We start from the raw sequence: 17,026 nt of genomic DNA, 5'->3' as shown, positions 1-17,026 counted from the left end.
GAAGGTGTTAGGGAGTTATTCAACCACATTTTTTAAAAGAAAGGGGTGTTATGATCACAGGAAGTGATATATACAACATATATGAAGGAGTCGGGGCTAGTAAAAAAAGGTGTTGTAGTAGTCTAGGTATGGTTTAATAAGCATCTAAAATACTAGGGTTACGGTGAAAATAAGTGACAGTGAAAGAAGAAACTGACTCAGAAATATGAAGAAAGGACCGACATGATCCAAGGTCTGATCAGCGCTGAAAGAAAGGACTTGAATTAAAAGGACTTGCTGTATACCAAGGCTCTGTCATTACAAAGAATGTTGCTACCATGAACAAAAACAGAGATCATGAGGGGCAGCCACTTAGGGGGAAAAATGAAGTCCATTTTAGACTGAATATGAAGTGATGACAGGACGTTCTAGGGGAGTGTGTGTGTGTGTGTGTGTGTGTGTGTGTGTGTGTGTGTACACTAAACCACACAAAAGCATCTTCTGTCCCTTATAATCTAAGTGATCAGATATTCTCTCCAAATTATTGTTGCAGTTCCACACTTTGAGATGTTGGTTATATACATTACTGTTTCTATTATCTGACCAATACCCCGGGTCTCCAAACTCATGTTATCAAATCAGTCTGTGGTATACAAATACAATTTTTAGAGATGATTTTAATGCTCAATCTCAGGGAAAATGCAATTCTCTCTTCATTTTAATGATACTAACCTATCATTCAAGAGCATACAGCAGGCACACATAATAAATGTAAGGTCAAAAGGCATTAAGCAGAAAACCCTCCCTGCCCTGGAGGCGGGGACTTGTTCTACAAAGGCTCCTGTTATGCCAGTGGCCAACTAGACAAGTTGGAGTTTTTTTCTTTTTTTCCCCTGTGACATGTGCTTTAGTTGCAGTGGAAAGGAAATGTGTCATCTGTGGTTAGTGGAAAGCTAGCTGTACATATCCTTTTTAACTGCAGATTTACTTTTAGGCTCAGATTCTTCAAGTCTATTCTGCCTTAAATTACTTGGAAGCTGTGCTTCGAGACAAGAAAAGAAGTGGCTTATTAAAATCAGGTTATAATAAGATTTTGACCAAGCATTTTGTAAGGTAGGTCATATATATGGCTTTTCTTATGCCTTTTCACTTATAACTTCATACAGATTAGTGTTTGAGGAAGTGCTTTCAAGCAGTACTTAAGTATCTTACTAACAAAGTAGATTTAGTAATGGAAAACGTGTGCTCTTTTTTTCTCTCCTATTAAGTAAAATTTAAGTAAGAAATGGAAAGATTTACCATCAACATAGAGCTTTAAATTAGGATTAAGAAGGATCTGAGCTTAGACTCCAGAGTGAATTGCACAGTTTTATTTGTTATTAAAATAAGTTTAAAAAATAAATTTCTCATTACTAATGCTTAGGCATTATAAATTTTATTGAAAATGACCAGAGATAAAGAAAACTTTTGATAACAACCTGGCCTCCACTGCATAAATCTGGGATGTAGAGACAGCTCTCTATCCTTAGGCGTTTGTAAGGGTAAGAGAAAGTCTCATTTTGTTAACAGTTTGTTTATTTGGAGATGACAGTACATCTGGCTGAAGACAATCAACAGCGGGCCTATTATCTATCCCATGGTGAGCACTGTTAAAATGTGTACGAATACTATGATGCGTATTTTACACTGTTAATGAACTAATGTGACAAGAATAATAACCCGCTTTAAATCATTTTAGCATCTAATGCAGAAGTCCAGTCTAGTTTAAAGGGATGGAGATTACTTGCGGACCCAATTTAAAGTATTTCTCTTTGTGGAAGAATCATAAAGTAGCCAAAGATTTATGTCATTCAACTTAAAAATTGAAGCTGGACACTACTAGATACAAGTCAGTGCACAATATCTTTAACTGTCTATTAAAGATCATAATCCAAAAAAGTAATCTTACTTCTAGAACACATATGAAAGGTTTCTTTCCCTCCCTATTATCAATAGAAAATATTACTTCAGAGGTTAGTTTCCAGTTAGCATTGTTTACTATATGCTAATTTTGTTTGTATAACAATATATCACATTTGTTATTCTTAAGCCAACTATACTTCAATTAAAAAAGAAGAAGAAGAAGAAGCATGAGTAGCAGCAGTATCTGTGTCACCTGAGTGTGGGTTAGAAATCTTAGGTCCCTCTTAGACCTATGGAATAAATTTGCATTAAAAAAAAAAAACACAACAAACTCCCATGTACATTTTTTGAGAAGAACTTATATAAAATAAAGTTCTTAAACGGCAATTTTATTTAGTACATCTCAGGAGAATAATCTAGTTTTTGCTTCTACTTCCCTATTCATATAAATGCTAACAATAAAATACTCTTACAAAAGTGGCTCAGACTGGAATACTATTTTGAGAGATAGCTCAATAATGGTAATAAATCTTTCCTGCTTGTTTACCAGTACCTGGAACAGATATGCTAGTTGTATTTAAATCTTCAATCTTACAGTGAATAATGAAAATCAGGATCAGACTTTGTCCCCTTTGTGGACTGGCTTCCAGAGAGCTCAGAGCCAAAAGTGAAATTCCACTTTTTCCTTTACAGGTTGAGACTCATGATCTGCCTTGACTTCCCAATTGAGTCAAAATCCCCTTGATCTTGATGTTGTCTTTATTTCTATTAAATATTTTATTGTATAATTTATTTTTAAAAATTATGTCAAAATATTCACAGAAAAATTCTAAGCATAAATAATAATGAAAAAAGTCAATAATTTTTGTTGAACTTTTGAGATTATTCAAAAGAAACTTGCCTCTTTTTCTCTGTTAATGCCAAATGTTTAGGATGAGAAAAGTCGCATGCCTTTGCTTTCAGAAAGCCACAATAAGTCGGGGGATGTAGAGGTGAAGGGAGGCCCACCACCACAGAACTGCTTTCACAACTACTAGGAATATATTTCTAAGTACCAGCTTTATTCTAAGCTTCAAGATAAACACTCAAGAAGCAAAAAGAACATCTTGAATTCCTACTTGAAGTCCGTTTTCTTTTGGTTGCTACCACACTTCCCTGTTCCTGAACTGCCCCCCCTCCCATCACCACAAAGCCATTTGCATTTTCTTTTCATACATGAAGCAAAATGTCCCATTTCTCCTTTACTATAAAGATTGGTGACTCATTTGTTAGAGGATGGGGAGTTTCTACAAGGAGTTTCCTTAAATGGTCAGGAAAAAAAAAAAGGAGGAATCAAAAAAGTAAAAGCCGAAGTATCTGACTCAAAGCTGAAGTCTAGCATGCTTAAGAGGGAGAAAACTATAAAACCACGGTATTCAGTTTACAATGATTAGTAGGTATCTGTAATGCTACCTTTTAGCATTTAAACAATTAATAGAAATTAAATTGTTTCTTTATATGTAGCCTAACAGAAAAAAAAAATCAGTTCAGAAGGAATTCAAACAGGATAGCAAATGTTAGGCATGAGCTTACAGCTAATTTATAACATTATCAGCTGTCTATCTTTTAACTACAATTACCAAAACGAGGAACCGTTATTCTTTCACAAGTTAACAAATTTTATTGCTATCCCAACAGATTACCAGTATACTCACGGACATGGAACACACAGGACATTACCTGCATCTTGCCTTTCTGATGACAACAGTTTTTTCTTTGTCTCCTGGAACAAAAGCAAACTATACCCATCTGTGGGCTAATAATACTACTGTCTTGGATCCAGATATTCAAAATAAGATGGGCAGAAGCCAAAATGACAACATTAACACAAACCCTACAACTCCTGAAGTAGATAAAAAAGTTATTTCTACAAAAATGCCTGAAATAGCAACATCATCTCACATGGCATCTTTAACTCCTAAATCTGAACTGGAGCTTTATATATCTTCCGTTGTCAGGAACAGTTCTCCAGCAGTACATAGCGTTGAAAACACAAGCAAAAGTCACAGCGAAATTTTCAAAAAAGGTGTCTGCGAGGAAAACAACAACAAAATGGCTATGCTAGTTTGCTTAATTATAATTGTGGTGCTTTTTCTTATCTGTACAATTTTATTTCTATCAACTGTGGTTCTGGCAAACCAAGTCTCATCTCTCAGACGATCAAAACAAGTAGGCAAGCGTCAGCCTAGAAGCAATGGCGATTTTCTGGCAAGCAGTGGTCTATGGCCTGCTGAATCAGACACCTGGAAAAGAGCAAAACAGCTCACAGGGCCTAACCTAATGATGCAATCTACTGGAGTGCTCACAGCTACAAGGGAAAGAAAAGATGAAGAAGGAACTGAAAAACTCACCAACTAACAGATGCTTTAGTGAAGAAAAATGCAAAGTAGCAATGAGAAAGTTTCTGGAGTAAAAATGAAGTCAGTTTGATATTTAATGCCAAGGTGTTGTTCTGATGGTCTAAAATTTAACATGGCAGGCTGTGCAATTTAGAATCAAGCAGGTGAGAAGGGGAGAAGTATGCCTGCTTACTTAATTACTTAAACTGTGTCTGACACTATTTTAAAGAGCAAAAATAAAACCACCAAGCATCTGAGGAAGGTTTTAAAGACAAGCTGAAGGAACTGACTAATACAGGTAGAAAGGGACAATTAAATATTTCCTGTTCAGCAAGAGTAGTTAAATGATCTTTGTCCGAATGTTATTAAATTTGAAGAGTTTTAGTGTGTCGTTAGAGGCAAGTATATGCTTTAACATCTAACAGAAGTCACATTCTTAATGCGTAGAGTTGAACTGTATAGTTACGTGGTACTTTCTTTGCTGAATGTGACAGAATCCATACCAGCTCATCTATCAACACAGCTAATGTTATGCTAGATGTTTTCATCTTTGTATACGGCACACATAAGAAAGTGGTTTTCTACTCTAAATATTTAATTAAAACTTTAAATTTTGTATAATAAATTAAGACTTGTTATAATAAAAGTGACTACGTACATTTTCATTCACTTTATTATTTTAGAGAATACACTGTCAAGATCAATAAGAAATAGAGCACAACTGAAACAGATGAGATTTATAGCCACAACAGAAGGCTGAGTGTAAATGTAAAGCATATCTTACCGTTTAAGTGTAACATAACTCTACTCCATAAATATTGCTTATTGGATTATTTATAGCAAATATCCAAAGGCTGATTATTTTTTGGACTTTGAGAATGCCAAGTGGACTAATAAATGACCAATTTTATTTATTATCCAATATGACATAAGCAAAGGAAAGACGTGTGTGTGTGTTTGTGTGTGTGTGTGTGTGTTTATTCTAATTTGGAAAACAGGATACTTCAGGTAATTCTTTAACCTTTAAAGAAACTGGGTTCAAGTAAAATAATGACTTACATTTAGGTCAAGACTTCCGTCATCAATTCAATATATTACAAAAACTGTTTTGAGAGACTTTCCAAATGTCCATTGAAACTGACACAGGGCATACTTAATTAAAGATCAGACCACATTTAAAAAATCTCATCCCTTACTGAGCATTTATTTTGGGCAATATGCTAGACATTTAATAAAATATTTTATATATTTTTTCCAAGTATTACCACCATCTTACCCTCCCTTCTAGGTTAGTGATTCTCATCCCGACTGCAAATCAGAATCACCTGAAGAGTTTAACTCACCAGTGCCCAAGTCACACCCCTTCCTTCTGATTTAATTAGAATGGGGTGAGCTCGAGCTCCAGGCATTGATAATTTTTGCATAATTCCCTAGGTCACTGCTCTTGGTCATCGAATTCAATTCTTAAAATTTCCACAGCTCCAAAGATCTAGGTTACATTTTTTTTAAGGTTACCTCTTAAAATGAGAGGGGAAAAAAAAGCATCAATTTTATTATCAATTTATTACCAATTTATAAAAAATCCATTTCCTAAATAACAAATCATAACCACATTATTTCAGAAAAAGGTAAACATCAACAAAGGAAAAAGGAAAGCAAGAGAATACTCATGCCGATTGTGGTACATCAGGTTATCTTTTGAGGGGTAAAAAGGATCAGACTTGAAAGGACACTGGCTGGGCAGAGCTCCCATTCTGTGCAAAAAAAAAATCTGAGATTGTGTACTAGAACAAACAGTGACAACACAAAGCAGTCCTTGAATCAAGTGTCATATATAAATACTTGTCAGTAAACTGAAACAAATTAGTGTCTTTTTAAAGAGAAGAAATTAACTAGACAACTACTTTCCTATTCAACATACATTTTCTCACGAAACAGAAAGCTATTGCAGGAATATTTAAGATTCGTCACTCACTATCTTGGCTATTAAACACAAATCCTCAGATTGACAGTATCCAATGGCAGCTCATGAAAAGTGGCTCCTTTCCCAACTCGACCAGTGTTTAAAGATGACAGGTTAAGATATGTTTTGAATTCAAAATTTAAAAGTTATTTTTGAACTAAGACACTTTTGTTTTCTACCCTTGGGGTGCTATGGTCCACATGCTTATTAATTCAGGGATTTAGAAATAGTGAAACAAAAGTTTATACCATATTTTTAAAGTTTATAGCATATTGTATACTATATATATAGCAAATTATATTACATAAAATAAGTTTATAGCTTATTAAAAAAAACTATTCTTTTTGTACCAAGTTTTAAGTGCCTTGAAGTTAAGAACTAGGTCTTAACAATCTGTGTTCCTCTGCAGTGACCAGGGGAAAGCGGGGCATGGTTTAATGCTTACTGTATCTACTATAATAGGTGCTATGCTAGGCACTTTACATTTATCTAATTCCATAATACATTTATAAATTAAGAATTATGATCTCCATTTTTCAGATGAGGAAAGAGGCTAGAAGGTGACATGCCCAAAGAAATCTGTATTCAGACTGACTCATACTCTTCTCAACATACTTTGCTTATTAGTTAACTTATTTAAAAAATGATTCCCAATTTATTTTACCTTGCACCGACACTTACTTTGTGGGTAACCAAAGAGCTGTGGACCTGAACTCAAAAATCATTTAGGAAAGTATCTGGTCAAAAATTAATCACACTTTTACCTGGGCTTAGCCTAAATTATGTATGAGGAAATAACATTAACATTTACTGGCTATCTACTGTGTGTAAGGCATTTACACATGTTATGTTATCTTACTTAACCCTCACAAAACTCAATAATAGAAATATTCCTCCGGAGGAGGAAATGGTGACTCAGAAGTGCAGCGACTTGCCTAAGGTCATACAAGAAAACAGGACACATCATTCACTTGTTATGAAAAGAAATCTCACTATGGGTAATAACCTGACTGGCAGTTTTTCCTTACAACATATAATTTTCTCTCCAAGGTTCTATTTTAAATAACTAAACTATATAATCACATTACTAGAGAGTCTCAAATGTTTACCTATAAATGTTAATTAAAAGCACTCAAATCATGTAGCTCCAAACTGTTTCAAAATAAATTCTGTTAAAGTAGTACATTTCTTAGTCATTTTGTGGCTTACTGCACTTCCGGAACCAACTATTGATAAACTTCCTCTTTTTCTACAGAAACCATTTCAGTTTGCTAAAGGACCATTTTTAATCTGAACTGAACCACCCCTTTTGCTTTCTTAGCCAAATGACCAAAATGTCCAGTTAGAACAAGAATTCAGCATTCTGCAAAACAATAACAGCTGAGGTAAGACAATTTTCACACTGGCAATCTGGTTTGATCTTTGCTTTATACAGAATTTATTTTTAAAACTGAAATTTCATTATTGTTTTAAACTTAAAGTCTGAGAGTCTAAAGATGTCTATAACAGGTATTGTGGCTTTGTTGCATGGAATTTTAAAAATTCAGTGTTGAGCCTGCCTTGGAGAAAAATTTTCACCTAGGTTTCTATAATGTTAACCCTTTAAAGTTTATTGATTCACTATGTTTGTTGACCTTAGCTCTGTAATTAAAAGAAATAAATCTATAGCCATGACAGAAAACACTAAGGGTTGGAAATAAAACTAGAATTCATGGGGATATGACTGAATTTACAACCCCAAAATGCCGATTGCTAAAAGTTCTGATTTGCTGTCTATAAAATTCTCCTGTATATAAGCATAATCCATAGACCTAAATTATTTTTACTTTTTAATCCCCTTTAGTTTCCATGGTAAGAATGGTCACCTTCACCTAATTAAAAAAAAAAAACCCAAAGGTGATTAGATGAGATATTCAGTTATCATCATATATGCTTTATTTTTCACACAAATAGAATTTTAAATTTAAGTAATAATGATGACATGAAAATATTATCCTTCATTTTTACAGCTAAGAGAAAACTGCTATGATAAAATGTGTATATATATATATACTCATATCATCTACATATTTATGTCATGTATTATAATCTGAGTCTTTAGTAAACAGTGTAAAATAGATATAGAAAAAAATACCCACAGAATAGAAAGTTGTTAATATGGAGAGAAGATGCTTATTCTGTAAGTAAGCTGGACAATTACAAAGTGAATATCCTCCAAAATAAAAACTGCAAAGAGTTTACATAGACTTGTAATATAACAGTTATAAAGTGGGTGGTGATATCCTATTTCAACATTTCATTAAATACTTATGACTTTCCCTCATATAAGTCCACTTTGGATTTCTTCTAAGTAACTATTACAGAAGTTAAAAAAATAAAGATTTGTATCTCTTTTTTTTTGGCAAGACTTGTCTATATATATACATATATTTTTAAAATAATTAATTAATTTATTTATTTTTGGCTGCGTTGGGTCTTTGTTGCTGCGTGCAGGCTTTCTCTAGTTGTGGTGAGCAGGGGCTACTCTTCGGTGCAGTGCTCGGACTTCTCATTGCGGTGGCTTCTCTTGTTGCGGAGCACAGGCTCTAGGCATGTGGGCTTCAGTAGTTGTGACACGCAGGCTCAGTATTTGTGGCATGTGGGCTCAGTATTTGTGGCTCACAGGCTCTAGAGTGCAGGCTCAGTAGTTGTGGTGCACGGGCTTAGCTGCTCCGCAGCATGTGGCATCTTCCCGGACCAGGGCTCAAACCCATGTCCCCTGCATTGGCAGGCGGATTCTTAACCACTGCACCAGGGACATCCTGTCTATATATTTTTAAAGGGTCAGTCTCAAATGTAGAGTTTAATAGTGCTTGTGTTTTTCAACTAATGCCTATATAATTCTACTCAGAAGGAAATTATGAATTCTGAATAAGTCTGAAATTGTTAAATATAAACCTGATGCCTGTCAATGTCCAATCTTTAAAAATCACCTCAAGTATGACAGCTTATAGGCTAACCATTCAAAACTCCCATAGCTGTTTTCATAGTCACAGGACTAAAATGGTTTCCTGGTAGTTCTTATCCAACCTTTTATACAAGACTAACTCCAAAAGTTACTAACATACCTGTTCCCAGAGAGCTCACATCTCCTCCCCTCATAAAGCATTCCTATTTCATAATTTTACTACGAATGTAACAGAAGGAAAGAGCTCTAGTACAGGACTGACTGGTTTCCGTATCAGTGCCACTGTTTAGAGCTGTGACACTTTGGCAAGTTACCCAACTTCTCTGTGCCTCAGCTTTATCTGTAAGATGATGATAACATCACCTTGCTCATTAAAATAGGATAGTGCTGAACATTTGGCATGTACTCAGTAAATGGTAGCTATTACTACTGATAAAAAATAGTCATCAAATAATTCCTATCATAGTTCAAAGTGAATTTCCCTTTCTGCCTTTCCTCAAGATATGGAACTGCTGTGTTCTTCCTTTTCTGGTTTCATAACATTACTAGTTGGAGATACAATAAAATTTAGGTACACTGAATTTTAATCTATTATATTATAACATTATATCAAAGTAACCGAAATTCAAATGATATTTTTGATACTGCTACCTACACTTGCCTTGTCTAGGATATGCTATCCAAATCTCCTTGATTCCCCTTAAAAGACAATGACATCTCTCTTATCATATCCAACTTAGCATCAATTTTAAATGCTAAATCCTTTATGTACTTATGCATTATATTTATAAGAACATGTCTAATATATGGGGACTCCTACTTCACTATAACTGCCTTTAAACAGCTTAAACAGCTGATTTTTTTCTTCTTTTTAAAAAATGTTCTATATTCAGGAAAAACAAAGGACCAAAATCACAGACTTAAACCTCAAAGTCCAAAACTAAAATAATGAGCAAAATACTGCCGTGTAAAAGTAGACAAATTCAGGGTTTCCCTGAGCAGCAGACTAAGGGATTTCTAGAAAAATGCTATATAGATTGTGCATAGGTTATTTAGAGTAATTAACAAGTATGCTTCTGGGTAGTGCCAGGAAAAAAAGGGAGGTGGGGAATCTTAAGGATACTTAGAACAGATAGGAGAGCCTGAAATGAAACGTAAGTGAGTTTGAGAAGGTGGGTGATTTAAGTCCTGTCCTCCATTTTGGGAAGATCGTTCCTCTTTGCTGGTTCCCTGTATCCGCAAAGACGGAGAGCAGCATTTTGTGGTTCCTTCTTTCTTCTACTTCAATCTTCTCCCCCAACGTCTAATTTTGTTCACTTTAACCTTCTACCCTAACTTCTTGCTAAATGCATAATCACTATTTATTCTTCAGCTTTTTTATTAACTTTTCTTCAATACCTTCTCTAATCCACTTACCTTCCCCTTTTCCATGTATTTGCTGCTTACTCTAAGTTTTGCTTTATTTTTCTCCTTTGTGTTATTTTGTATTTCTTTGTATTCCTTTTTCATTTCATCTTATCCAACATTTTCTCCTCCTTTTTACTCCCCTGCCCCATATGGTTCTTTCTTTCTACCCTCTTTCCCTGCAGAAGCAATGTTGGTATTTCAGGTATACATGGCTTATATATATATTTAAAATACATATGTTAAATAACTTTCTGCATTGGTAGAAACACTGGCCTCACTGTCTCTGAACTAGAAAAAAAAAGCCAGTTTCTCCACTACTATACCCCCTATTTATTCTTTTTTAAAATCCTGTTCCTTTTTTCTGGACTATTCTGAATTGCTGTAGTAGAATTCTAAGACATTCTAGTATTCTGACGTAGCAGACCCTAGGAGGTTAGATAGCTAACTGAGGAGTTGGAGAAAGGAGTAGGATAGGTAAAAAATAGAATTTGGTTTTAATATTGCTGTAACCCTTAAATGACAAGTGGCAAATCTCATACACTGAAGGTCTACGACGTTCCTATTGACAAAAGAGGCTATGAACCTATCAAAATTGATCTTACAGACTAAACTGGGCTGATAATTATATTCCTATTTGGGTTCCTTCCTTCTTTAATGCCTTTTTCAGCTAACTGAAAAAAGGAACTGTGTGGGTTTTTTAAAAAAATTTAAGAAAAGTCACAAAAGAAGAAACATTTTTTTGGTGAAGACAATTCATGGCCTATGTTCTCTGTTGCTTTGGATGGCATTTTTTGAAAACTACAGTGAAACTCTAAAGAATAACACTTTCCAATGAGGCCTTTTTTGGGGGAAGGGGTAATCTGTAAGAATAGGAGGAGGTAGGAATTGCATGGATGATAACCAACTAGAGATGATTTAAATTCCCATATTTACGCCAAAAGTTTCCATTTTTTTCCTTATTAAACCTTTTGCAAAGTTGATATAAAGCATAATTTAATAACTCAGATTTTACCTTCTCTGCTTACATTCTGGTAGAAGTATTAATAAACAGTGAAAAATTGACATGGAAAAGAACCAAGAAGCCCAATATAGGTTAAGCGTTTACTGAGCTGCTGACATATACAGCACTCTGCTGTAAAGGAATCAAAATATAAAGACATGAGGCAGCTTGGGGGTGGTAGAATAGAGCATATGCTTTGGAATCAGATGGTCCTGGGTATAAATTCCCAGTCTGCCACTAATAATGATATAACATTCGGCAAATTGCTTAAAGCATTTGAATTTGTCTCTTTATCTATAAATCAAGGATTACTCCATCTTTCTCAGAGCTATTTAAAGGTTAAATGAAATGAAGTATGTAAAACACCTGAGACGGTGCAACACCTAGGATGTTCCAGATAAGGAATTTTCTTTGTTTCTTTCTGCCTTCTTCAAGGTTCTTTAAAATCTTGTTTGAGGGGGTGGGATAATAAAAAGAAAATGTGAAAAGTAATTTAAAAAACACAATTATTTAAGAGAAAAGAAGTGTGAGTGAGGTACACACATGAAGAATTATCTAAGGAACTATAAAGATAACAAGAACTTCGGGGATTCAGGGAATGGCTGAGCTCTTTGGGCTGTGGTCAGTCACAGAGAATTTGGTCTAAGAAGGGTATTTAAGCTGAGGTCTGACAGACGAGGACAGGTTCAGTTAGGCAGCCAGAGGGGGAAGAAGAGGCTGGGTTTGGAAGAAAGAACACACTCTCAGAGGGTGAAAAATAGCATAATGAAAAGTGTCTGTTTAGGAAAAAAAAAAAAGTGTGTGTTTAGGAAGTATGTAAGATAAGGAATGAGAAGTTTCAGTCATGAGATATGAATCTGGACTGGTAAACTTGAGCCAGGTGGAAGAAAATTCAATTTAGAATTTTTATCTTGACAGCAATGGGGAACTCTCAAGCAAGGGAACAGTAACCTGATCATACATGCTTGTAAGAAGACTAATTCATCAGCAGTGTGCAGGGGGTTTAAAGGAGAAATATTTTAAAATTTAGGCTTTAAGTATTACAGAAAAAATAAAGAGACTGTACAGGAAAAAAAATTACGTCTTTTCTTCTACTGTGTACCGAGTGGCAGAGGAGTAAGCAATGAAAACTACTCAAATATACTGAAAAATCTATTTGCAAAACTTGAGGGAGTTCTTCTTCTATTACTGTATCTTGCACAAACCACCAAATCTCTCTCAGATTGCCTAAAAATCAGAGAAAAACTATAGTTTCAAATCATACAGACCAGGATCTAAAACCCTGAGATTTTCCTTTCCCTAATGTTAAGAAATAACCAAATAGTTACCATTATGTTTAATGATGTGCAAAACAAGTATATTACACACGGAGCTGAAAAGCATCCTCACTTGAGAGATAAGGCATTTGAGAACAGGAGAGATTAAGTGACTAGTTCTCATGGTTAGATAGGTAGTTAGGTGGTAGAAGTAGAACTGGAACTTAAAGCTCTTCAAGTTTTAGCATCTGCCACATCCCACAGACTTACAGACGTGCCTTCTTTTCTTTTATGTTGTTCCCCTGGCTGGAATATTTTATTTGCTTAATTAATTCTTACAGACCTTTCAAGATTCAGTTCAAGTTTTACTTCTCTGAGAAACCTTCCCTGAAGCCCTCCCAGGCTAGCTTAGTTCCTCTGTGCATCTTCTGCAAACCTTTGTGAGAAAACTTATCAAATTATTATATTTATTTATTTATTTATTGTTTCTACCAATAGAAACTTAAAAAAAAATGTGGGGGGTATCTCCTAAACCAGAACAGGGCCTGACACAATGGTGGTGTTTATCAATTAATAAGTGAAAGCAGCAGCAAGACTACTTACTCAACCAGATTCAATGAGCACTTGAGGATTTTGAGCCTAGGACAATGAGTTGAATCAAATCCTTTAAAAATATGAGGTCCTAATATAAAGACACTGTGCTGGACACTGATGCTGCTGCAAAGATTACTCAATACAATAGATTCTGTGCGTAAGAAACTCACAAAGCTAAGTACCATTAACAAAAATAGAGAAGTTAGGACAGGAGTCACTATCGAGATGAAGATGAATTCTGTTCTTAATATGTTCAATTTGCTGATAGTGATATATATAATGGAAATGTCCACCAAGAAGTCACACAGATGGAACAAGAATTAAGGAAATTGAGGCTGGATACACAGGTTCGGGAGTTAGAGCATAAAGGTAAGAGCTGAAACCTTACAGATTCAGGATTAAGAAAAGTAGTTAAGAGTGAGGACAGAGTACATATCAAGTTATCAAGTACCATATTTAGCACGCAAGAGAAAGACAGGAGTTAGTGAGATGAGCATGAAAGAAAGATGACTACGAAGAGCTACTCGAATAGCAGTGAAGGAGTAATCAACAGTGTCAAATGTGATCAAGAGAGGAAAAAAAGAGAAAGAAAAGACCACTGGATTAGGTAATAGACGGTTACTGGTGTCCTTCGAGGCAGCAGGATCAAAGTATTTCTAGCAGTAAACAGAGGAAAAAGTAGCATGCACATGGTACCAGAATATAGAGCCTATGCATTTGAGACGTATGACTGTGAAACGAAGGACTGTAATGTAATAAACCTACAGGGGCAGCAGGGCCAAGTACAGATCTTATGAAAGAAGAGAGATCACTGCCTATGAATTCCAAATGTTATATGATAAATTAGAGTATATTTAAGAGTTGGTCACATCAGCCTATAGTGTATCAAGTCTAAATTAGGAAGATAAATACTTATCAAATACCTACCTACTTTATGCCAGATAGTAAACGATACCTAATTGTCTTTCTTTCTTTTATTATAAAACTACTGGTAAAGAGGAAACATTCTGAAATGGATCCCAAATATTTCACCATAATTTTGTTTTGTGGACATCTGAACAATACTTGTTTCTCAGAGACAGAAGCAGCTACAACAGAGAAGCAACCGCAGTCTCCTATATTTAGAACATCAAGGTCATATGTCTCAACTAATTCTCAAAGCACAACAGAGAATCCTTTGGGTCAACCAACACAATTCAACAACCTTTCTTCTGGACAACCAATAACAACTGCCGAAGTTGCTGCTGGACAACCAACACCAGCTGTCTATGTGTCTTCTGGGAAACCAGCAGCACATACTTCTGCTGGACAACCACTTGCCTATAATGTCACCAGACAACCAATACCTATGGCCAACACCTCCTCCCAAGGGACAGCACTACCTGTGTTCACCTCTGCCAGACAACGATCAACACCTGCCCATTCTTCTACCAGACAACCACCACCATCTGTCCGTACTCCCACTCAACAACCATCAACTATCCACACCTCCTCTAGAAAATCAATACCACCAACTGCTCATCATCTATCCATACAACCAACACCAACTGTCAGAAGTTCACCTAGGAGTACACCAGGATTCAACCTAGAAACTACCACTAAAATCAAGAGCCCACAGAAAACCAATTCTAATTCAACAGCGGCCATATTAATTGGTTTAATTCTGACTTCTATGGTGGTAGCTATAATCATGATTGTATTGTGGAAATGCTTGCGAAAACCAGTGTTACATGATCAAAATTGGGCAGGTAGGTCTCCATTTGCTGATGGTGAAACCCCTGACGTATGTCTGGATAACATTAGAGAAAATGAAGTGTTTCCAAAACGTACATCAATTGTTTCAATTAGGGCCTGGAAACCAAGCAAAAGCACACTTTTAGCAGATGACTTAGAAATTAAGTTGTTTGAATCAAACGAAAACATTGACGATTCTAACACTCCCAAAACAGAGAAAATAAAAGATCAAGCAAATGGCACATCAGAAGACAGTGCTGACGGATCAACAATTGGCACTGCTGTTTCCTCTTCAGATGATGCAGATCCGCCTCCACCGCCTCCTCCCCCTCTTGATTTGGAAGGACAGGCGAGTAACCAATCTGACAGACCCACAGTGACAACTGTATCTCCTCTTCCAAATGATTCCACCAATCTCCCACCACCTCTGGACTGCCCCAATCAAGTCTGTGAAGATCATGGTTCTGAGTTCAAACAGTCATTTCCACCTCCCCCTGACTCACTTAACTTGACCCTGCCTCCAGGAGATTTTATGAAAAACCAGGAGATCCAGTGTCAGCAGTTCCCTAGTCCTCCTGACTCTGATCAAAATCTCAATGAATCCCTGCCACCCCCACCTGCAGAACTGTTATAACTACTACTTGCTTTTTAGCTGATTTTCTGTTCTTCTCAAAGGACTCCAATCTTTTGTTTTTCTTCATGTGATGAAATACATTAAATGGCAATTGGTAGCCAATTTTGATTTTTATACCTGAAATCTGCTCAAAGCCTATGTGCATAGGTGGAACTTTAAAAAAAAAAAATTATATAACAGTGGTCTATTTACTGGCTATAGGCCCTAACTTTAATGTACAGTACATTTTACATATGTGGATGGTATGTGTATCAATAACTTAGCCATTTTGGAAATAAGCAATCTACATATGCTTATTATTACCCAATAGATATTTTTTTTTCCTGAAAAGCTGTGTATAAAGTTACCTTGAATAAATAAAATTTTATTTTTCCATTTCAAAGTTTGAGGGAGTGTGTGTGTGAGAGAATTTAAATATATACTCCAAGTTTTAAACAAAACTCTAAGTTTTAAATTAATACCTCGGGTATTAAATAAATATTCCAAGTTTGTAGGAATGAGAGATTAAAATGCATGTCTATTGGAGAATAAATTTCCTTTTAGCTCTCATTGGAAACTGTCAGACAAACATATTAAAGCATCAAATTAAGGGGCTGAGTTGGGGACATTTACTCTGAAAAAAATACGAGCACACACCATAAAACGTAGACATTTTTCTTATCTTGTTGGGGGAACACAAATTTTAGAACTAACCACTTTAAAAAGTTTCTTCTTCTTTTTTTTTGGCTGTGCTGCACAGCTTGCGGAATCTTAGTTCCATGACCAGAGATTGAACCCGGGCCCTCAGCAGTGAAAGTGTGGAGTCCTAACCACTGGACTGCCAGGAAATTCCCAAAGTTTCTTTATATGCCTCAAGCACCCCCCAAAAATGAAATCTTATAAAAGAAAAAAAAAAACAAAAAAACCCAAAAAACACACCAAACCTCTATGGCTTCATTCCGAATTCGGATGACTTTTTTCAGAAAAAAAGGATTGTATCAAAATACAGATGGTTCTCAACTTTAAAAAACTCTTAACTACTTTTCTTACACAGAATTTCATCTTTTATTCATTACCTGACAAGTGATAAATCTGAGTTATCAGAGTAGGGGTGGGCCCAATCTTTGTCAGAGTTAAGACGGAGAGAGTCCACTGGCTGAGCCTCGTGGAGATGCCAGCCCATGCCTGCAGAAGTGCTCCTCTGCCCAAAAGCGCACATTCTCCCGCCTTACCCCACCCGAACTCGGGGGACA

The 17,026-nt window shown here is 35.7% G+C and overlaps 3 protein-coding genes across 9 annotated transcripts in view; 2 read left to right on the top strand and 1 right to left on the bottom strand.

Annotated features, from left to right (window-relative positions):
* Positions 1-17,026, bottom strand: part of NF1 (neurofibromin 1) — a 245,995-nt gene that overhangs the window by 49,868 nt on the left and 179,101 nt on the right. The gene's annotated exons all lie outside the window — the stretch shown is intronic.
* On the top strand, positions 596-4,912 carry EVI2A (ecotropic viral integration site 2A). Its single transcript, XM_029213379.1, has 2 exons — positions 596-1,092; positions 3,559-4,912. The coding sequence occupies exon 2, from the start codon at positions 3,580-3,582 to the stop codon at positions 4,276-4,278; it is 699 nt and encodes a 232-aa protein (XP_029069212.1). The 5' UTR covers positions 596-1,092; positions 3,559-3,579; the 3' UTR covers positions 4,279-4,912.
* EVI2B (ecotropic viral integration site 2B) lies at positions 7,357-16,707 on the top strand. Of its 2 annotated transcripts, none has more exons than XM_029213376.1 (2): positions 7,357-7,607; positions 14,424-16,707. In XM_029213376.1, exon 2 carries the CDS (start codon positions 14,439-14,441, stop codon positions 15,792-15,794), a length of 1,356 nt encoding a protein of 451 aa, XP_029069209.1. In that variant the 5' UTR covers positions 7,357-7,607; positions 14,424-14,438; the 3' UTR covers positions 15,795-16,707. The 2 variants fall into 2 exon arrangements, with proteins under 2 accessions (XP_029069209.1, XP_029069210.1); XM_029213377.1 differs by lacking the exon at positions 7,357-7,607 and adding an exon at positions 8,999-13,795.

Source organism: Monodon monoceros, unplaced genomic scaffold (genome assembly GCF_005190385.1).
Source record: "Monodon monoceros isolate NGI ecotype Baffin Bay Population unplaced genomic scaffold, NGI_Narwhal_1 Super_Scaffold_9, whole genome shotgun sequence".
NCBI classification, from domain to species: domain Eukaryota; kingdom Metazoa; phylum Chordata; class Mammalia; order Artiodactyla; family Monodontidae; genus Monodon; species Monodon monoceros.
The sequence above is the reverse complement of the archived record's forward strand: the minus strand, read 5'-3'. Positions and strand labels throughout refer to the sequence as shown.

Excerpts from the sequence above, each read along its gene's own strand:
- EVI2A (XM_029213379.1), top strand. The coding sequence starts at position 3,580 with ATGGAACACACAGGACATTACCTGCATCTTGCCTTTCTGATGACAACA.
- EVI2B (XM_029213376.1), top strand. The coding sequence starts at position 14,439 with ATGGATCCCAAATATTTCACCATAATTTTGTTTTGTGGACATCTGAAC.